The 24,451-nt window shown below is 35.6% G+C and overlaps 1 protein-coding gene across 1 annotated transcript; it reads right to left on the bottom strand.

Moving 5' to 3' along the window:
- Positions 1–428: 428 nt before the first annotated feature.
- On the bottom strand, positions 429–24,435 carry LOC124634988 (transmembrane protein 64). Its single transcript, XM_047170709.1, has 3 exons — positions 23,710–24,435; positions 14,474–14,629; positions 429–5,810 (listed from the first exon to the last, which is right to left on the bottom strand). Exons 1-3 carry the CDS (start codon positions 24,247–24,249, stop codon positions 5,682–5,684), a joined length of 825 nt encoding a protein of 274 aa, XP_047026665.1. The 5' UTR covers positions 24,250–24,435; the 3' UTR covers positions 429–5,681.
- Between the last annotated feature and the right edge of the window lie 16 nt (positions 24,436–24,451).

The raw sequence follows: 24,451 nt of genomic DNA, 5'->3' as shown, positions 1-24,451 counted from the left end.
TAGCTAAGGACTTATGCCCATTTTCACCAATAAATACCTACATTTAGGGATCCCCTAAGAGCATTTAGGGAACACTTAATACGAATTTCGTTTTCACCAAAGTTTAAGCGTCCCTTAAACCTTTATTATTGGGGGAGTCCTTATTCTAAGTGACACTTAGTTTGGGAAACGTTAAGAGATTGTTGGTGAAAACGGGCATTAGGGTATAAGTCGCTGACGCGCAGTAATTCAAGAGCCCTATTTTTAGAGCATTTCTTTTATAGTTATGATCTATTTTATACACTTTTATTTTTTTGGTATTATCGATCAGGCGAGTCGCTGGGGACCTTATCATTTACTTTTCTATTAATGGTCCGAGCAATTAAGATAAGCTATTGTTGCATATTTTTATGAGAAAGTGTTGCGTTGGAAAGCAATAAAACGACAAGTAATAGAGAATGTTTTATTACATCTAGTATAAGGCTCCTTTTTAACCATTTCATATTGTACAATATCGAAGTGATTCGCTACGTACTTTACAACAAGTATTAAAAATAATAACAGTGGGATTTATTATTAAAATAACACAAAATAAATTCGTTAACAATAAATGCATTATATTTTACACTATATTAAGTTTATTATTACAAAAATAGTGAAATAATTTCAAAGTTTCTGAGCATAGGTATAGTTTTTTAAGCATCACACCTTTACAAAGTTTTAATAAAGTATAAAAATGTTTTTGAAGAAGTTATTAGACATAGACCCATGCTGGTAGATCGAAAGCAATAAACATTATGGAGTAACTAGCCTTTTACGAAAAGGCATTCAGTGAATTGTTGGAACGTTTTTTCGATCTACCCTCATTTCGAAATTTATAATAGGAAGGTATTTAAACAGCGAAATGTAACACTAATGGATAAATGGAAATATGAACCGGCCAGCTCGCTCGGTCAACGTTTCACATGTCTTCCATCCACAATAACTTAATAAAACGAAATCCTTGAAATATTCTGGCTAAGACCCAACAATGTGAGAAATTACCACAATAATATTAGCAAAAATAAAATTTAAAAATAATTTGGCACAGGTCATGAACAAACTATGTTTGATTTTAATTATTTACAAACAAATTAATTGAATACAATGTAATCAATTGTGTTTTAATGAACTGAACATTTATAAGGTTGAAAGAGACATCGTGTTTGGGTAGCAGCGTAATTTTTCGTTACAAGAAATTGGAAACACACGCAACTTAAATATATAGATAGTATTATAAAATTAGAAAATAATTAGACAAGAATTTCTCATAGTTCCAATTTTTACCGTTTTAATGCAAAAATGTGCATTTATTTCAAAACACGAAGTCCTGAAACAAGTACATTTTTGCATATACGCAAGTTCCAAAACTATTATTTTTGAGTATGTTACCTTTATGCAACAATACCAGGCGGTAGGCAGAAAATAACCCAAGTGGGTGATTCTTTTAAGAAGCTGTTCTGATTATTTTAATAAAATAAATAAAATGGCACTGTTCGATGTTAGGCTTCAGAGTGTTAAATAAAGAGAATATTAATATTTCGTTAATAACATAATTAGTCAAAAAAGTATCATCACCTTTTCTGTAACTTACAGAGTTGGGAAAAGTGACTTCAAACATCGATTGAAATACAAAAATACTTACTGATCCTATAACTACAATGAATTATGATGAAAATAGATACAATTACACGATAAATATATTTTTTTGAAAAATAATCCCAAATACAATTTGTAAATAAAAAATATTTTCTGTTATACAAGAGCGAAATTATATACAATTTTAAAGGAAAATATATCATAGCATTAAACTACTAAATAATGATAAGAAATCGCGATTTAAAACAATTCATAATTTAAAATTTCAAAATAAATATTCCTTGCCTAAAAAGTACTCAAATGTAGGTCCTATAGGAAAGAAAATACAAACGAAAATCAGTCTTTAGGTTATGTAGGAAGAATAATTTATAATGGATTGTTTTTTTTTTATTAAATATTATTTTTAAAATTACATACTCGGCTTTATTATTAAGTTTTGTTGACTGAAAAATATAACAAGTTTAATCTGTTTTGGTAAGACTATGTAAGAGGAAAATGCTTGTATACACAATTACATATTATTATGACTAACAAAAATCCATAAGCAATTTGACTCGACTTGATAAGAGTGAACACATAATATAATATCACAAAACACTATGTAATCGAAAAAGAAGGTAAACCAGTAAAATACATTCAAAAAAAGAGAAACTCAGAGATCAGAATCTCATAACAATATTGCACAATGCACATACAATTTTGATTAACTTGTATTAAAAACATAAGCATACATAAATAGTAATTATTTCATTGATTTTTTTTCGGATATATAAAAAAATCATGAAAACAAACATTAGTCTGGTTAAAATTTCGGTGGCGGATTAATAGTTAATTTAGAGTAGGTTTATATAGAAAATACCCACACTACCGATGTACCATACATGTTCATAACATTACGTACACTAATACTTAACTTCCTCAACATCGCTGTACGCGACTGTACATTAGTCTCCATTTCATAAGAATAAATGCCGAATACTTTTTATAATACATCGTATTGGCATCAAAAGAATGCATTGGTACTGTCACAGACAAAAGAGTTTAGCGTTTTTTTTTAAATTTATTTTTGTGTGACTAACAAAATGGCAGTGTAAAAAGTTTGTATATCAAAATTGAATGATGGACGTCACAAATTGATTTCAAAAATAGAAAGAGCTGTTAAGTTAATTCGTGTACACTTAAAATGAATATTATAAAGTGAAATAATGCAAATTGTTATGTTGTTAGTATACAGTGGTAGAGCACGCGAGTCACGCAATTAGATCCACGAAACAGATCGCTAAACATAGGTACTATGTACGCGTGTTGATGTATTTTCTCGTTAAATAAAAGCAATGGCTGCGCTATAGTACCAAATTAAAAATTAAATTTCCATGGAAACGAAATGTGTTTTCTGCAAATTGAATAACAGTGGAAAATGTAATCGTTAATTTTATTTATCGCTGTAAAATTACCTTGGTTTACTGAACACGAACACTAACTTTTAAGACCTTTACTTGTCTAACAAAACGTTCTTGTAACTATCTTTTAATAGTCGTTTATAAGTTTACACATTAGTTCAAACGTTAATGACAGCACTAGTTAAGTAAACTGCGACATAGCTATTAGAAATTATCTATGGTCTTTAGAGATCTCATATTGTTACTGCCAGCCAGCAAACAAGCAAACACTTTTACGTTTATGAACATTTAAACAAACAAACTGGTGCTTGCGTCAGTTTTATTGACAAGTTTCTAGCACATGATGAATGTCGGAAAAAATTATATGAAATTATCGTGACGAACCGAATGTTTAGAATCTTTCCTTTGTAATAAATTATATTTTAGTGTGCTTATTCTGATGTATATTGTATCTCTAATCTGCAGTCATTTGACGTCTACATTTTATATTATCCCTCGATTTGACTAATAGCAACAGAGTAATAAATCAGATTATAGAAAAATCCTACTAATATTATAAACGCGAAAGTTTGTATGTATGGATGTATGGATGTTTGTTACTCTTTCACGCAAAAACTACTGAATGGATTTTAATGAATCTTTACAATAATATAGCTTATACATCAGAATAACACATAGGCTACAATTTGTAAACATATTGTTCGAAATACTAAACCTGCGCAGACGAAGTCGCGGGCACCAGCTAGTAATAATTAAAAATGCTAAACTCATTTGTCTGCGATAAAATTTGGCAACAACATTAATACTAAACACTACCAATATAAATTCCGAAAAGTATTTTATTTGCTGAAAATATCGTTGAAAAATAAATCGTCTACATCTGGTACCCAACTGGAAAATCTACCGACTATGTACAATTCACACATTATTTGATTTCCCTTAAACTATTGTAGAGTAGAAAATCATTGAAGGAGATATCTGATTCCGGTCAAATTTCGAGATTTATTAAGTACTTGATGATTTTTCGGTGTAATAATTACGCCATATTGTGAAGTGTGATCGACGATCGAATGGCTTATCGGGGCATCCGAGGCAGTTATTGCCATTATCAGAATGATATCCCACATGCGTGTTTGTACATCCCGCTGACTTAACGGAATGAGGTATCTCCACTTATCTGTTAGCTAGCGTTTTACTTCAAAGTGGACTCTATATAGACACCATAGAGTTTACAATTAAATGTGCAACTGACTTAAGCTATTTGGTTCCGTCGTACAACAGACCTTGTCCCGACCTTCACGCTTCGTGTTAGAACTAATTATTATCAGTTGATAAAAATACGAGTGCTATTGCAATGATTGAGTAACTAGTTCATTGATTAAATATTATCAGTATCTATTGCAAAGTCATTGGTGATTTGCGGTTTGAGCATTTTTATTATTTTACAGTTCTTTTTGGAAATTGTTGCAAACCCAAAATATTTTTAAGAATTTTGACAGCGATTGTACTCAAGACCAAAACTTTTAAAGAAATGGTTGCCAATGTCAATAAAGATTTACTCAAATGTCTCGACAAATGTTTCCGGAGGAAAAATAGTTGTTAGATAATTTAAGCTTCTGATTTTGCCGAAAAAATCTGGTTTGTAATTTACATTACTGACAATATTCCATATCAGCCTTTAATTAAATCCAAACTGTTATTTTTATCTATGAACCTCAACTGCGTATACTTATACAGCCGCAGTATTAATTGTTTTACACGATTACCGATTACGATAATCGAGTCCAAATCAAGACCGATTACTCGATTCTAAAGTGTAGGTTATTCAACTTTAATTTGTCGTTGAATTAAATCCATCCTAATTTTAAGTCACCTTGTTTTTAAACGAATACATTTTGGATTCTTTCCAAACGTTTTATATCAGAAGAGATAAGTTTTGTTTTTCTTTATGCATCACGATGAGATCAGCGAAAATAAGTTCTATTTGTGTTTATTACAAAAGCTGGGATTCCCAAATTAAAATGAACTCTGCGCTAATCGCTGTATTGTTTGTAATTTTTATTATCTTTACTGTAACTTTTCCACGTTTTGGGTCACTCAAATTGTATATTATACCTCAGTTTTCCGTATTAATTGTTTATTTACCAACGGATTAAATAGGTAATTTAGTAAAATAAAACGATATTTCCTCGTTATTTCAAATTAAAATGTCTGCGACGCGACGGTGGCCATTGAGTACAATCGTTGATTAATCTTACGTTCGATTTTTCAATTACAAACGGATTATAGACTCGTTCTAAGATACTGCTTCGTTCAATGAAGCGTGTCCATTCGAAAACTAAAACTTCAGCTCCTAAGACGTGCCAATTCTCACCACTTCCCACCCGTCAGTCCTGAGCGAGATTCAGTACTAAACCTATAGGTAACCAATACAAGGAAAGTCTTATAAATATCAAACATCTAATCCCCATATATCAGTTAAACTAGTCCTCTTGGAGGTAACATGGCGATTATAATATAATATCACAGGGTTGCTACTAACCCTTTTCATACGTAAGTTTCGTCGCGGGCTTCGAACGTGTGTCGGAAGCAGGCGTAGGGCCAGCCCTAGCTCGTGGGTTCCTCGGAGACGCTGTCCACATCGGTGGAAGCCCTGGGCGTGGGCTAGCTGATAGAGGAACTGCTGGATGTCGATATCGTCTCCCGTCCGAGCTCAGCCGCCATAATGGCTATCGTTAGCTCTTTGCGCGCTTTCTGCACCACCCATACCATCAGTGTTATGCCGATCAGGATCTGAAAATATTTAGAAAGATAATAAATAATTGGGACATTGAAATTAGAAATATAGTATGACAATATATTTTCTTTGCCCACCATGGAGAGACGACGTGGGAGCGGCTTATTGTGTCATTGATCTCATAACCCATTGTTTTTGTAAGAGATACAGACAGACACAGCTACAAAGACAAAATTAAGCTTTGTCAAATCAAAAATCTCCAATGAGGATTTAGAAGTATGATCAGAAGGCTGTAAGAATTTTCGATTATTTATCTACATCCTGATAGCATTGGAAAATTTTTGATTTGAAGAAACTACTAGCAGAATAAGGAGTTTCATTACTGCCAGTCACCACGACAACTCATTTCTTTATAAGCTAAACGTTCGTTTATCTTATACATTATACATGCAACCCTTGAGGCCCACCCCCTAAGCGGCTAATACATATTAAAGGCAAGGCAAGTCAACTGAGTCGAAGGGCGACGTTAAGTCAACCGCCTGTAAAACATAATAATGTTGGGACAGCACGCAACAGTAAGATTCTTGAATATGATTACAGTAGCCTACTTTTGAAGTAAGGCTGAAAAAGAGTTACTGAGGTCCTGATACACACACAAAGGACTCATAAAGGAAGAGTAACACAGGTGGTTGTTGATCAGTAAAAGTCTGACACTACCTTCCAATGCACTCACATTTTATAGGAAACTTGCCCTTCAAAATCACAAAGACGGCCAATTATAAAAACAGGTTTTAGGTAAAGGATCCTAACCCATGTGCTTAAAAGTTCCTTAAATCGGCCATTGTTTAAAATGACAACCTCTTCCGTCAAGAACTCTGTAATCTATTTAAATGGTCTTTGATAATACAATTTAATAAATTCACAGCAAAATTTTGGAGCACATGGGTTTTATCTTAAATCTAGGTATGTGTGTGTTAGGGACAAGGCACATTATAGCAGCACCGTAACAGCACGGCTCCACACCAGCATTTAAGTTGTCATTCAATTTAGAGCATTAAATCGTGTATATTATAATATATTTCGTAATGTCAATATGAAAAAGCCAACGGCGAGCAGTCAGCGCGCTTTCACACAACTCGACTCGCCGCCCGCGTGCTGCAAGCGAGCGGACCTTATGCGTACAGCGCGCCGACGGCATGCTCATTACGCGCCGACTCCGAGTCGGCAGCGAAACAACGTCATTGCGTCGTGTTCAATCATAACTGTCTTAAAATAATATTGAGTTTGCGGTGACAGCAAGCTTACACCTCGCGGCCGGCGCGCGGACGGCGAGCTTGCACCTTGCGGACAACGCGTAGTTAGCGCACTGGCAGCTAGCCGTAGTCTAAATTCGAGGCGACGCCGTGCTGCAGCCGTTGCGGTGCTGCTATAATGTGCCATGACCCTTAGAGACGCAAAAAATGCCATGTAACAAATCGATAGTATCTAAGGCTATGAAAGGGTTAACTAGAACCGTCTTCGATCGTGCATCGATCGATAGAAGGTCGATAGAAGTCTGAGTAATCAAAAACGCTATTATAACACAGAACAACATTAATCAATGGATTCGATATGTCGTCAAAAAACAATTGGACATCAATAATATTGATAAAATAATGGAAAAGCTATAGATGCGAACTGCGATTGTTTAAATTGCTTTATCTTTGCATAGGTTTTGCTGCATAGAGGTATAATTGAAAAACAAATTAAGGACTAGTTTAATAGAAAAAAAAACATCACGCGTTTAGGCTCATACATGACATTTTAATACCGAATTCAATTCTTTCTTAATGTATAAAAGATATTTATAGACTGTAAAGATAATTCTCAGTTCATGAGATATTCAAAAATATCAGATGAATCATTTCAAAAACCGCACCTACCATATTCTTGAAGATAAGTATTTTCATCATGCTCATAAATTGTTTATCTCCCAAGTATTACACCATATGGCAATCAAATGGCAATGAGAGAAAATTAGCAAGTGCCTGCTTCCTATAACGATAACAATATACTACTTATTATGTAGTAGCTCAGTTACATACAGTATGGCGTAACTATATGCACTTTGTATATATGTACTATGATAGTATAACGGTACTTCCCGAGAGTCTTGTTGGAAGGCTAAATTAATTACCGGTTGGAAGGGTGCAATCGATCTAATAGTTCATTAAATAAAGTACCCGCTTGTTATTATTCATATTCTGAAAACTTTAATTCCAAGAATACTCCCTAAAGACAGTTCATCCGGCTTTAGAAAGTATTCGGATACGACTTGGTCTTTGTTGACAAATAAACTGTTTATTGCAATTTTCTTCGAAACGCTTACTGAAAATAACTTTTCCTCAAAGAATTCTCCACCTTTTACGCCTTGAAGAGTATTTTTGGAGCACACTAGAATAAGCGACAAATAAAATACTGCACACGTTTTGCCATAACTTTATCTTTTCTATTTCACATTACACGGACATTTGCAAGGTCTGCATACAAATTTGGTGTTTGCGTTAGATATCGAGATAAGCGTCGAGTGTTTTGTGTCAATTCGACGTAGTCTTAACTGCGAAACGATAACGTTCGAAACAGGTAAAATCTTGTTATAACTTGAGATTAGCTATACTGCGAAAAAGTCTAGATATGACTTACTAACTGCCGCCCGTGACTTTTTTCACACCCCGAGGGAACTAAGTCCCACAACCGGATAAAAACTAGCCTAAATGTTAGTGCCAAGTTTCTTCAAAATTTTTGCGAATGTCAAAGACAGACAATCATCCACATATCCAAAAATCCTAAACAGCTTTATAATGTAAGTGTGATAGCACCAGCAAAAGTGGTATCAAAACGAAATATCGCTTTCAAGGCATCGCTCATCACTTCCTTCCACTTTCCTGGACAAATCGGTTATATTTTATGTTATGAGCATTCGTCTAAATTGGGTATTCACATCGAGCGAATGATACGATATAGCCCCGGGCGGAAAATTCTAGAGCTCAAGGCTACCATTTCGATCTTGAGGAAACACTTTTATAGACGTGTGAACTTTCGTTTCACAGTACCTAAAATTCAAAATGGTGTATTGAAAGTGGGCTTATAAAATGAGCACCGTTCACGTCACAAATTACAAATGGACAGCACCGAAAACTCCTTTTCAATACTTCCTAGCGTTAAGCTGGAAAGAACAAGCGGTGACGAACGAACTTCCCAGCAACAAAGCTACATACTATAATTTAAATATTTGCTAACAATACTTCATTATTTTTCAACACAATACATGTTCCATGGCCTCAACGACTGAAAAGATCACAAAATCTTTCCCAGTGAGGTAACAATTGATTTGTAGATCCTGCAGGAGTCGATTGTAATCGCGATTAACAGCTTCTATTGCGATATCGTGGTAACACAGTAGTGGGTATTACCCAACCATAAGACCGCTACGATATTGCAACGGACCATAAAAACAGCACACATAACATGTTCAATCGCTTCGATAGAGTAGATTACAGGAAAAATTGCTCTTTTAACTATAGTTTTAGCTTACAATCTAGGCACGTAAATAATAAAAAATATCCTTAAGCTATAATATATCAAAAAGCCGCAAGAAGGAAAACCTAGAGAGCGCATTGTCGTGACCGCATCGATGACATTGAATAAGTCTCAAGACAAGATTCTAGCGATATAAATAAGTCTGTATCTGTGTTACAAGTTCACGCGTTTATTGATAGAATAAACTTTATAAATAAAAATCGTGTTCGAAATACGTCAATCGCATCATCAGAGTGCGTATGATCTAACCTAACGCACCAAGCATATCTCTTTGACGATTGATGAATTCACAGGGCGAAATGTACCAAAATTCTTACGACCTTACGGATCTTTTTAATCAAGTCTGATATTACCATGGAAGGCATTATTTCCATATATAATTCCATAATCCATATGTACATCCATAGAAATGAATACTTAGCGCATTCACGATAGCAGTAAACAAAAATATTATTTTCCTTGAGTACCTGACTAACGCAATAAGATGAATGTGGGGACTGTCCCACGGTACAGTCACGAGCAATAACATGGAAACGCCCTTAAAATTTAAATTCATGTAGTGACATAAAATCACAAAAATAAGTATGCTAACTGTGTCCAAAAAATATGTAAACGTTAAATTGTATCAAAATTAACTACACATTTTTATCAAATTTACGTTAACAACAGATTTCTAAAAAAAATATTAAGTTTTAGTTACAAAATAATGAACCCAAGGAAATTTCAATAACATGTTTACAGTAAACCAGTTTGCCAGTGACTTCGATGTTGAAGGAGTTCTAATATCTAATCGTACTGGCTGTTACAGTATTTATTTTTATATTTCAAATATTTTCATATGTCACTTGACTTGTCAAATTTCTCGCAATAGTATGTATTGCATAATTAGTGTATGTCCACTGTTCTGCCTCACTGTTCTGCCCCCGTGTGAAAGAGGCTGTACAGCTAGATATATTAATTGTAATATATAAATTTAAAATGAACAGTAACAACGTGCCTTATCGTATTTCTACATATGACAAACACAAAATTTTACTTTTTTATGTTAATACCGATTCACTCAAGCCTGGTTCAGTCGCAACCGGAATTTCGTGAATTCGTTGCCGTGGCCACCTAAAAGCCCTGACCTCAACCCTATAGAGAATTTGTGGGGGCTGATGGTCCAAGAGTGGGACAGCAACCAAGCGAGAACCAGAGAAGCTTTGGTCAGACACGTCCATGAGATATGGGATAGTTTTAGAGGCAATAATGTATGTTACAATATGGTTTCGTCAATGCAGGAAAGGCTGCAAGATGTTATAAACGCTGAAGGGGGCTACACAAGATTTTAGTTAATTTAAGGCCCATTTTCACCGATTATATTTGATTGGCTTAATATATTTTTTTTTATTATTATTTATTCCTTTATTTCAGGCAACTAGGGCCCATAAAAATACAAATACACATATATCGTACATTACAATACTTATAAACTATATATTGATATGGTGTTTTTTTTATGTATTAGTTTATAAGTATATAAATACAATACAATACTATTTACAATACAATATATAAATACAATACTATTTATATATTGATATGGTGTTTTTTTTATGTATTAGTTTATAAGTAATAATAATCATTCCGTTTGGTAACGAATTACAAGACTGATTTTGTATACCTTTGTTTTATTGTAGTAACCAACCCTTATTTATTTATAAAACTGTAATTATTACAGAAAAAAGTAGGTATACACTTTCAATATCATTTTAATGTATCCATAACAATTCCTATAATATGTATACAACTGGCATTTCATGTGTATATGTTATAGAAATTGTCATGGATAATTCAAAATTACATTTTAAGTGTAAAATTTTTAGTGATTTTGTATCGTTTATATTACTATGAAACCAATGTATACCCAGTTTTGATACAGTATTACATGTAGATAATTTAGAAAAAAATATAGAACACATACTTTTTGAATGGTGGAATTTGAGATATTTTAGAAAATGTGACAATGTATATATATTATTGCTCGTGACTGTACAGCACATTCACTACTACGTCACAGAGCAGTTAGTAATCAACAGGCAAATAATTGAGAAAATTGTTCCCACAGTCGTTTTGTAATACCACATAATAAGAATATACTGATTAACTTCATTTTATAGAGACATGATGTCTTGAAAAGTTCTTCCTTCATAAGCTTAGCTGTGACATGTTAAATTGGTAAAAACTGTTAACTTTTTAACCATATCGATTAAAAGGAAACAGCATTTCGTACCAGGATAAAGATCATCCTAAGAGAGCTAACCTCCAGATTACCATTCGTGCCTATATCAGACAGCAAAATCAGTCAAGCTATTTTTCTTAACAGGAAGACATGACAAGACTTCCGTTTCTATAATAACTTTAGTTCAGATTTCTAAGAATATTCGCAACGGAAGTTTACAGAGTCAAGACAAGGTTTCCTCGATAAAATTCCGACGTGTGACACCACCTTACATAAATATTAAACCAAGAACCTTCACGGGCTGCACTACATTATAAAATATTCAGGTCTGCTGTTCTTGTAGATAGCCGCATATTACGGTCATAATTAATTCACCAGTAATTTAATTGACCTTTGGGCCTCACCTTTGGCCCGTGGCACCCCGTTCCGTTGTATAAATACACATCATTCGCTCGTGATGGGTATAGGGTCTATATCGGGATTAGATAACCCTAGTGTTATAAATGTGAAAGTTTGTTCCTCGGTTACGTATAAACTAATATTGAATTTAGAATATAGTTCGCTAGACATATTGAAATTATTTTTTGTCAAAGCAGAACTCTTCTTTATCTCGAAATGCTCCTAACTCTATTGTAAAACATGGGTAAGCGGCTAGCGGACAAACACATTTAAAATGTTCTAAAAACCACAATGAGCCTACACTCACATTAAATACGTCAACTCGATCCAAATGCGGTTTATTGTTATCCTGCAAAAACTGGTCTGTACATTTGAGTCAACACATATGTTTACCTTATGTAATTCTTGAATACTTTAAACGACTCGCAGACAGAGATGCAAAAACTACTATTTGGGTGTCATTGGACACCACGTGGCGCGCAGACTTGAGAGTCTAAAATAATTTATTTACACATCTAACTTGTCAATTGTGTTAAGAGATATTATTAAGTTTTGTTTTCAGACTGCATATGTTTTGGGTTTCCACATTAAAACGCCTCCACGTGAGGTAATAGCTTTCCAGGATAGCCTGATGTAAAACGTGTTTTACCACAAACTAAATCTGGCACACCTTAGGCCGTCAAGATTTCTGCTTTCTATACCTTAACTGATTAGCTAATATTATTAAAGCGGCTGCTCTCTTGAGTTTAGCGAGCGACGCCGCTGACCTCTACTACGCCTTGAGAACGACAATACTTTTTGCATCGTGTCTGCAGCATGTAATTGAATATGTGACAAAAAAGGATCAACAGTACATTATATTGCACCTATTTACGACAGAACGACTTAGATATTATGTAACGTGATACCTAGAATAGCGGACGTGGAGGGGCCTGATTATATGACCCGTGTTCCCCGTTGCGTTCCCGATAGCACCCATGGCCTGTGACGTCATAATCTAGGTTAAACGGTACGAACTAATGATGCTTATTAGAGCTTGTTTGCAGACCATTTAAAATTGGACCAACAATTTAGGTGAATGTACTTTTAGCTGCCATCCCAAAATTTGGACAACGTTCTTCCAACGTTGCTTGCTCAACCATTTGCTTTTGAATATTTATGCCATTGTACTTCAAAATTCGCTCGCATTTAAAAATACAACTCGAGACAAGGCAGACTTACGTACAGACAGCTATGTCTATTTCGACACATGGTTGTCTATGTAAATATGTAGTATTGGCATGGCTACTTTTGAACAGGGTATTTGCATGTATGGTTAGATACGCCTTATTTTCCACATGTTTCACTTAGAACTTGTTAGAGAGTGCGGTCATATACGATATTTTATAACCAGGTACTCAAGTCTTCTTTCTATCATTAGCATGACAAAGTTGCCAATTGCATAAGCCGCACATAGTTTTCTTGTTGAATTGGACTTAAAGCTGTGTAAGAGGCTTAAAAAGCTGTGTAAAGGCGTAAGAGGCTCTCCCAAATTCCGTTTTTTTTAACGCAAGTAACTTACTCCAAAACATGAGCACAATTCTGTCCATTGTATTTTTACAAGCCCTTCACTCTGGAAGTCAATGCCAATCCTGAGCACAGCAGTGGCAATTGCGACTAACGATGCCATCGAAGCAGTCAGGTATGAATGTGAATTAGGTAGAACATGAACATTACAATTTAATGTGATAATCTACCATCGTCACGTGTACTTACCACATATAATGTTACTACAATGATCTCATTTGCATCTAAACGTCAGCAAAACGTGATGGGAAAAACCGCAAATCAATACAATACATACAGGACATTCCTCAAATATCTCGATACATTCTGCAACTTTCTGTACCGACCAATTTAAATTGAAAAGACCCAAAAATGTTGATATGTATTCCAGAATTGAATGACGTTGAAAACAATTCTTGAAACTTGTGCGTGTATGCACCGAGGCTGCACTTTGCTTGCACATTATCTTGATTATTTATATGATATCTATATAAGGAAGCATAGTACTACTAATATGGCTGCATAAACACAGGCGAGGCATAAACACACAGACTCGTATGATTCAGTTAGTGGATATGCGCTTGAGCAAACAATCGAAGACACTTCTTAATTACTGATAATTTTGTTTTGGCGACCTATTTTGGTTTATTACATAACCATGGAGCTAAAATCAAATGCAGTAGTTCCTCAATTGATACTTGTTAGATATCTGAACGTTTAGCTTAATATGGACGAATAGTAAATACAGCAGTCCCATTAATTTAGATACAAACAGCGGAATATACATGAACTTCTAAATCGGTACTACTATCTGGTACTGGCTTTCCTGTATCAGGTGCTTTACCTTGACTTTTTCCTTAATTCATGTTTCTTTTAGTGAACATTTCAGGTTCAAAGAAACCAGAAGTTACCAGAGTTTTCACAAACCCTCCAACAGCCAACCCTAATCCAGATTAAAAAAAAATAAAAAATCACCTGAAAAGCAAACACGACGTATCCAGTGAGATGGGACTCGTGCAGCACATCGTGCATGGACCGCAACGTGGAGCCGAGGTACACGTTGATGACTTGAGCGGGAAGCAGCCCCAGCATGGTCGCCAGGTGGTAGCCGCAGCCACGGACGTCGCTCACCTGTGAAGAATGGGAACACTTTAGATATGCAAGGTTCCTAAATTGAAGTGGATAGGTCTTAAATGGAAATGGTTTTGGGACAAAGATTTTATGATGAGGATTTGCGGCTGAGGTTGGAGATGTGAAAGTGTAACATAATATCATGATTACCATCATGAGCCTCTATTTGTCGTATTGACGGATAGAGACCTCAACTAAGGGAGACAAGGCAGGAACACTGTCAGCTCTAACTCTAACTACCTAGGTATTGATTAAACGGATTATGCCAGTCAATCATAACTTCCTCGCAATAATCATTTGTGAAAGCTGAGTCGTACATTCAGAACAATTCGCGTGCCGCAAATAAAATAAACTTAAAAAAAACAATGTAGATTAGGAACACGTCCCCTATAATCATTTGTCAAGATTGTAAAGTTTTGCGATTGCGGCAAATGTGTACAATTATATTTTAGTGGCATTTGCTAAGCACGCAGTCACGACAGGTAGATTAGGCAGAAAATTAACGCCATACCTCCGGCGCCTGGCAAATTAAACAAAAATTTTCACGAACATTCAGAATTCTTGAATACATTTTCCAACATGCTCGTACTTGGCTGCAAAGTACACGTAGCATGGTATACGTACGTAACCTTTACCGCTTAATTTGATTTAATCTGCCTGCATCGCAGTTACGGCGGAAAATTGACGTTGTTTTTTGCGATAAAAATGTACTTGTTTAGTCAACAATGCGTTTTCAGCATGTAAATACCAGTGAGACAGTTCTAAAAAAAGGCAAGATTGATCGATTGCTTTTCTTAAGATAAACAAGTTGACCGATCTTACGTGGCCTTGGCGGCGCCGGACGCACGCACTGTCCAAGTAGGCCAATTTACTGACCGTATGAAAGTTAGTGTGGTGGAAATATTGCTGTAAACACGTCCCGCTTCTCTAACACAACACTACAAACGGGACACTATCATTTTAACTTCCGAACGAGTTGCATTAATATTTAACGTGACGATATTCCGAACATCCCGAACGATCTTATCAGATATTCAGATGATATATTTAGAACATTACTACACGTTGCCGTTGTAATGAAATTGCTAACGGAATGTTAATACCGGTCGATGTAAAATAAACATTTTATGAGCTCTGAAACTCTGGTGCTGGTATATTTGGCTTGGCCAACGTGATGTTTACAGCAACCTCCTTAAACACGGATGCGATATATTTTTCAGTGCACCTAGAATCAGAGACGTGCAAAAATAACATGGGACTCAAATAGGCGCCATGAGGGATTTTCCTCAAGTAATTTATTTATACACACTAGTGCTCGGCCACTTAGTGCATATAATGGATGATAAATTAAAACGATATTTCGTACAACAATGTACCCTTTGTGGGAGATGACACCAAACGCGCCAGATATTTTGACGACAGACAGAGACCACACAAAAAGACTGCGCAGATCTATATGTAGTTTTTAAATAATAAAATGTAAAGACGTCTGGCAGAGAACCAAGAAAGATGGCGACAAAAGTTTACTGCCCTGCACCAGATAAAAACAGGATTCAGTTAAGATAACAGCGGCTCATATCACCGTTACAGCCGTAGGAGTCGTCGCAAATGTTCTCTTTAAGACAAGATAAGTTGTTGACATATTAGATAGCATTAGCCTTGGTGCGTGGAGTATGAACTCTGATATTCTACTTCATGAAATCTTAATTCGTTCAAGATTTGATAAATGACTTACGATAAAGATGTTGACCTTGGTATTATAAAGTTATCATCATTGATAAATAATACGAAGAATGTTAAGTACGGCGCCAAAATGCACTTAATTCTTCAAATTCTGTGAACTTTATTCAAATGATATTTTAATTTTTATGGATACGTCACTTGACCAAGATCTTTGTAAGGCGACAGCTATCATTTGTTTATTGATGAGACGAGACAATGACGACGTAGTAATAAAACAGATGACCGCTATTGAATCTTAAGGCGGGCACATTGTTCAGAGGACACTTTTGTAATATTCCAAGACGACCCGGAGTCTTTAAAGGAGACTTTAAAAAAATTAGAAAGACAAAGGACGCGTTTCCTTGAAGGTGTATTATGTCGTTTAATTCTAAGACGTTGTGAGAAAAGATTTCTACAGTCTTCGGAATTGGTGGTGATGTGGTAGGATTGAAATACTGTTGATGAATAAAATTAACCGAGGCAAATTACGCAGACTTCATCAGAAAGCGAAAGCTTACAGCGAAACGCAATATTCGCAAACCGGCTCATCTAGTTAGGCCTTACCGGTCTTAGGAGAGCTACATCTAATTTTGGCTCAAGGAATACGTTGTGTGGGCGACATACACAATAACAATCAATACAAACACCACAAACTTGGATTGTAACAGCCATACGTAATAGAAAATGTCGCCAGCCCGACATCGGCGCAGTGAAAGCGAAACGGGCCAAGTAGGTGGTTAAACGCGATCGTCCCAGATACCACGCCAAGAACAATAGCATCATGTTATCATAGTGAGGGCACGTACGATAGTGACGGCCAATCGTCAGTATCAAGCAATTAGCTCTTAACAATGCAGTAAGTATTGTATATTGATAAAATTGTGTCAACCACTTCTTGAAACATACTCTTACTTTTGGCAGAAATTGAATTACGATATTGGTGAAGCCCTTTTTGTGACGTTCTATTAAATTGGGTCAGCGATTTAACGATGCGGACATGACGAGCACATGAGCTTATTGTGCATCGAATCATGATGATATACTTTCGTATGAGGGTTTCATCAAATCGCCAGTCATCTTAGATTACAAGTTGTAACTGTCCTAATAGCTGAATACCTCTTCGAATGCACTTTGTAACTGACCTACGGAACTGTGACGTTGGAAGATGGCGGAACATCAAACTGCCAGCTGGTACAAGGGTGTTACCACGCCCACCGACTGACGCCGATCTGTCCCTTCGATGCATTGTCGGTAAAATCGGAAATCATTGAGTGTAGCCAGCCTAATACTGAGCGAGATATTTTAGGGCAACTGGAGCAAGGCAAAACACATCCTAAACAATCCGACTCAATTCTGTGGAAAAAGAATTCTCCAAAGCTCGCAACAGTCTTCAAGTAATAGATGACCAAGTAGTAAATATATTAGTGCTATTTACATTAGTTAATTTATAATCCTAGGTACGTCTAGGTACTCGGTATTACACAGAGCATGGCATTGAACACTGCCATAATATAACTTCAATGCCAACAGTTTTAACCTATTTACTGGGAGTCTCCTTGAACAGTGTCACATAACGTGAAAACCGATGCAAGATACTGCACAAACATGTTTTTCACGCAGAGGTGTTATGAAACATTTAATTCAATACAGAACTAGTTAACTAGTGTATCCGTAAACAAGCTATTTCTAAACTTTCAGTGCTAGTCTGTTTTGTTTGTTGCTCAGTAGTTAAAGCTGCGATTGGCGAGCGAAGCCGTGATTTCGATAAACGGTCATGATATTGAGTATTATTGAGGCTCAATATAAGATAAATGTTCGAAACTTATCTTACCACTTAATTTTGAGACAAACATTTTATTTATTTGAGTCATTTTTTCCTCTAAATAAAACACGAGTTCTAAAAACAATCCGTCAAATCTAAACTGACACCAATTGTCTCATAATTAGATCAACGCAGAAAATCGTAGAATCAAAAATACCCGTCCTCTAGATTCTGTATGAGCTCATTACTCCGGCGCCAAACGGACGTATGTTATTGCACTAATGAGGTTAATTGACAACTGAGTGCTTAGTGCGAGTTTTCGTGAATTTTTTTACGGACTCACGTGAGAGCGCGTATACTAAGATTTGTATGCAGTGTTGCCAACTTAGTGGATTTTCCACTAATACTGGTGGTTTAAGTCCCCTATTTAGTGGCGAAATGTTGAAAGTACTGCGGGTCAAGTAGCGAAATGTAAGTTTTGTGGTACAACTTTAAGGAGTTACTATGGAGATTTGAAGTCTCACGGAATGTCAAAAAAGCATCTACAAAACAAAAAGGTGAACGACTACTATATAATTATATTAAGTACTCATTCATTGGTCAAATGCGTAACTAAACAATTTGTGAAACTACTACGCCGATTATAATTTGTGAAGGATTCGGATCGGGTCGGATGAATTGCTAAACAGATGTAATGCTTTGTCTGTTTTAATTTTCTATCGTTGCCGAGTTACATCTTTGGATGATTAAATTGTTTTAGGTTACAATAAAATATAAACAATATTTTTTTAGTGGTGAATTTGGTGATTTTAAGTGTGGGATAAATTTTTGTTAGTGGTTTTCTGGTGGTTTTAAAAGTTGACTCTGGTGGTAAGCTTCTACAACTGTTGGCAACACTGTTTGTATGGAACAAAAACAGGTTCCAATTTTTGATACTAGGTGGAGCTGTTTTTGTTCCATACAAATCTTAGTATACGCGCTCTCATGTGAGTCCGTAAAAAAATTCACGAAAACTCGCACTAAGCACTCTGTACTTTAATCTTTTTACGAGTGTTGAAGCGTTGCTTTTTCAGACAGGCCTTGAGACATGCCAGATACAAAACTAGACAAGTTTTAAAAGGCAGATGTGATGATCATATCCTCCTTGCACACATTTCAAATTAGGAAACAAAATCGTGTGCTTAAATAAAAAGCAGTGAATCGTAGAGAAAAAAAAACTAGTTTGAAAATAGAATAAACAGGCATGGGGCGTGAAAATATGCGCATGAGTACGAAACTAGTTTCTCATAGAATATCAACTGAAATAATAAAAGTAGTATAAAGAATGTAAAGTGGAAATGTAAGTCTGGAATATTATCGGTAGCGATGGTGCATTTCAAATTGATATTACCTACCATTTTATCGCATACCATAAAATATGGTCAATTTACTTCAAACTGAAACGAATTAGAAAGAAATAGAAAGGCTTAAGCTGCGAACTAGATTTGACATTTTATTCTTATGCCACCAACTTCACAAAACAGGAAGATAAATTATTCAATGTTTTGAAATGTTTTTTATTCCCCTAAACACATCAAACAAAAATTAAACCGACTTCCCAAAACACTAAAAAGCAAAAAAAAACTATTTTTAGGTGCATCAGCCTAGAATTCGGTGTCTAATGGATGTTACTAAGTTAATTTTGCCACCGACTTCTAGGCCGATGCACCTAAAAATAGTTTTTTTTTGCTTTTTAGTGTTTTGGGAAGTCGGTTTAATTTTTTTGTAAAAAAGTTTTTTATTTAAAGCTTTTCAGTGATACGTATAGTTGTCACTATCCATACAAGTGGGAAGTTCTCATCAATACAAAGAATATAAGTCCAAATACGAGGTATTTTACATATTCAGTTGTCGAGTTCCCTCGACTTTCTCTGGTCTCCATCATCAGGTCAGCTTCAAACCTTCACTGTTGCAAAGGTCTTGTCAATACAAATAATTTAAGCCCAAACACGAGGTAGTTTACATATTCAGTTGTCGAGTTCCCTCGAACCTCTCTGGTTTCCATCATCAGATCAGCTCCAAATCTTCACTGTTGAATAGTGCTTTTAGGCGTACACCTGAGTATCAAGTTTTTACCCTATGTATGCCTACAACTTTCGAAGGTTGCCCTCGATTTCTCAGGGTTTCCATCATCAGATCCTGACCTGATGACTATGGGACTAACTGGCAGCTATTCCGAGTCGAACAAAAAAAGAATCACGTAAATCGGTCTATAAACCTCGGAGTAATCGATGTACATACATAGAAAAAAAAAAAAAAAAAAAAAAACATACCGGCCGAATTGATAACCTCCTCCTTTTTGGGAAGTCGGTTAAAAACGTTCGAATGGCTCATCTAGGTTCGTTCCTATTCTTGGTTTCGCGATTTCGATCTCAGTTACAGCTCAGGCATTGGAAGGGTGCCCAAATATTGAGAATCGGATAACTGTGATAGGTACTAGAATCTCATTAGAAATTCTTGAAGTTTGAATGCGTTTTGATCGCATTGTTCCTAATTCTTTTTTGAATAAGATACATTCGTATTATCCGTAAAGGGTACCTACAGAGAATGTCTTCTGCACTCAGGACTTGCAACAATAATCTTTATGAAGCCTATCTGGCTTATCGTGACGAAGAACAATCGGAACAGATAGATAAAAGTAGTAAACACCCTTAATGAGACCAAAGACATGCTGATAACGGTTTATTGCTGCAAATGGTACAAATAGTCAAGTTTATCTTGTCAATAGTAAACATACCGATATGGTTTGGAAGCAGCACAGATCAGTCAGTTGTTGGAGAGATATATCTTAAAGAGCTTATTTCCTGCAGATGAACAACATATCAATGTAATGTCCAAATGCCTGTGTCAGGGAATGGATAAATGCGTCTTCTGCAGATTCTTGGTAGCCATGTTAAGGATGTTGATGTTTATGACTGACAGAGAGGAATGCAAGCGAAAAACATTGCGCCGAACCCAAATAATTTCGGAACAAGGCAAGATAGAAGAAGAAAAATTGAGGAATATAGGCATTTGCTCAGCTGACCCAAAGATTAGCCCTAGCTACTGAGCTTCGACCTTGCCCACTACTGAGAAACGTTTGCCTTTACGACCATTACATTTCCGACGAATATAGCCACGCTAGGAATAATAGATGAAAACGAAAGGATATAAACGGCCACAGTTCTATGAAACATCGCGGCCAAATCGTTAACATGATGGCTAACGGCGAATTTCAATAAAATATCTAGATCTATGGTTATGCTTACTAGAGATAGGAATTTGACGTTTGCTTGTATGGGGCAGATATGTAGATAGCGTATTGGGATCGCCGCAAATGAATTACGAGGAAATAGTTTGATACAGCTTTAATGTAATCAGAATCAGTTTGTTTGCAGTTGTGGAGATAAAGACAGACGTCAGATACACGATTGCGGCCGGAATTAAACGATTGGACTTCGTTCTCGTTACATTATTGTTTTATTACTTGAAGTTTTCTAAGACTGGTTACTAGTGGTCTGTACCCGATGTTTCTCTACGAAGGCAGAAATGTCCCGATTTTTCCCCAATTAAGGAATGTTATGGTCCTACATTGACGATATTCTTGCAAAGTAAGCGACGTTGGTCGCGGTAATAAAGGTAGACTGGCATTTCTTTAAAAGGAAACAATGAATTATCCTACTTTCTACGATACAATCGGTCCTAATACAGTGAAAGTAATGTTTTAATGAATGCGGATGTTCGAAATCTATCATGCCTTAGAGCGTCAAAGGATTTTTATGGTCGTAAAAGTAACTCTGTCTCTCCGTCTATCGAGCTTTCACGTCAAAACTACGGAACCGATTTAAATGATATTTGGTTCACATAATATTGTAAACATTTGGAAAGGACAGGCTGTTTTCCGCTGGGAATAGCTACTCTACTCAAATCTAAATGTGAGTTATATAAGATTGTAAATTAATCAATTCATTGCTACTTTCTTCGCGTCTAGAAGTGTATCAAATATGGACTACAGCATATTACATGAGGTACACTTACGTATGAGGTTTTATAGACTCGAAACTTAAATGCCAAAGGTAACTGGAATGAGATTCTTTAGAACAACCTAAGTTCTCTCTTAAATGAATAGAATTATCATATAATTATATGAGTTTGGGTCTAAATTACGTTTTAAAATTGAAAATCATCTGGGAAGTAGAGGTTATATATTCTTTAGTTAAGTCCAAGTAGGTATGTTTTTGTATATGTTTTTTTTTTGTTTTAACTTTTTGCTAATAAATGCGCGCTTGCGTGTTTTTAGAAAAAAAATGGTAATTTGCATTGCAACCACACACAGTAAATAAAATAATAAGCAAGTTGAATAAATAGACAGCCATTACATGCATCATGCATGCACAAATACGAGCTGCATAAATAAAATATGCATCATGCACGTCTAACCTTTTGAAGAACATACCTAAGGTCATGGTCTAGCAATATAAAGGTTTGTTATACCGTCTATGGTTCGTAGGTAGTTTCAAGTACTTTTTTATGGTGACCATAAAGTTAGCAGCCTTGAGTATAACAGCATAAAGGATTAACAATGCTGGTATTTACGTGGCCTTCACCCTTACACCCTGTGAGGGGTGTGAAAGGTATTTTACTAATTTGAATATAAAGAAGAATTTATGCTTACTGCCTACAAGAATTTTAAATGTATGCAGTAATTTTGTAGGGTTGAACAAAATGTTGTAGGTACCGAAAAAGGAAATTAATTTAATTTAAATTAAGGAAGAATTTGTACTAAAGTACTTAGTGTATTAGTACTTAGGTCATCATACAATTATTGCAAATTATATCAGATAGATAGTTCATTTACTGAAAAAAGTTCAATAAGGGTAGTCACTTCATAAGAGAACTTTCATTCAACATGTAACATTATAGGCAAAACATGTAGCAAAAGTACCTATGTTATTTTAACATGAGCTTTTTTCTCAAGTCTATTGTTATCAAACCTTTTTCATAATTAACAATAGACAATTAGAATGTTGGTCACCCCAACACCCTTAATACTGGTCGCTGCATATTGTTTTTTTTTTTAATGCAGATTGTAGGTTTCAAAAACTAGGTAGGTATATCAGTATCAGATTTAGTAATATTGTGTTTGTATTACGTAGATAACAAAAAATGTTCAGCATATCAGTTTAATAATGTGATGATAAGGATTAAATGCATTATTTTTGGAAAAGCTTTCGCATAGTACTTGTTATTTTTTTAATTAAACATTATTGTATTACTGCTTTTCTGTATTAATAAATGAAAATAATGTGTTCTTATTGTGAAAGCTATCTAGCTATGTTAATATTACATTGTTTTAAAATATTTTTTAAGGCTAATTAACAAAGATTTTAGCACTGATTTTACTGAGATAAAAAGTCTGCTGACAAGGAGGCCAGTATTTCTATAAAGTCTTGACACCCTAGGGGCAAATCTAGGCTCTAAAATTAAGTGTACACAGAGGCAGTTTAAGGGGACAAGTCTTATTGAATTATATCAGTAAATTAATTAATTGCGTTAATTTTGGTCAAGGAATACTCACCGCAAATATAGTGTTCTGCAATCCAAAAGGTATTGGCGTCAGGCGCGCGAAAAATACAATCTTGAAGGCTTGAGGGCCCGAGATCACCTTCAGCAGGGCTCGCGCCGTCTCGTTCTTCAGCAGCCGGTCCAGGGGTAGGTAGTTACGGAGCGCCTTCAGCGTAAAGTGCGCCACCGCCACGCCAAAGTTCGCGCTCACCAGCACTGTCACCAACCCCTTCACGATCCCGAACAAATATCCACTAGTTATTATCAACACTAAGTAACCTATAGTCACTGGAAAACTCACGATCAAAAATAAACCCATAAACAACAAAAATATTATCCACGGATCTTGTGCGTCCACCCAGTACAAAATCGTCTTCAAATATTCTTTGAAAAAATACAGCACTAGAACCAGGCATGTGAGCAACAGTATTGATACTACGATGTTAAATAAATAACTGTAAGTTGTCCTATTGTTAATTTTAGCCCATAAACTTTTCTTTCTTGTGACCGCTGTTGGGTCGGGCTGGCATTCTTCAACGTCGACAATTTCCATGTTGAGTTTCTTTGACGAAAATTAAACACGGACTATTTATGTTTATTCAGTTCAGTTTCGAGGAGCGTGTCCTTTGCCATGGCCCTTTTCAGGCGAGTGTTTATTTCACGTTTGCGGACAGCGGAGACCAAAATCCAACGAACAATCAACCACTTTGACCACTTTTCACAGACTATATAAAATAAAATTTTGTCTGAAGAAA

The sequence above is a fragment of the Helicoverpa zea genome, chromosome 12 (assembly GCF_022581195.2).
Source record: "Helicoverpa zea isolate HzStark_Cry1AcR chromosome 12, ilHelZeax1.1, whole genome shotgun sequence".
Lineage (NCBI taxonomy): Eukaryota > Metazoa > Arthropoda > Insecta > Lepidoptera > Noctuidae > Helicoverpa > Helicoverpa zea.
Note: the sequence above shows the minus strand (reverse complement) of the source record. Positions and strands in the feature narration are given on the sequence as shown.

Coding starts and splice junctions, on each gene's coding strand:
- LOC124634988 (XM_047170709.1), bottom strand. CDS start 24,249: ATGGAAATTGTCGACGTTGAAGAATGCCAGCCCGACCCAACAGCGGTC. Junction 14,630..23,709: donor TGCAGAACACTATATTTGCG/GTGAGTATTCCT, acceptor CATTCTTCACAG/GTGAGCGACGTCCGTGGCTG. Junction 5,811..14,473: donor ACGTCGTGTTTGCTTTTCAG/GTGATTTTTTAT, acceptor AAATATTTTCAG/ATCCTGATCGGCATAACACT.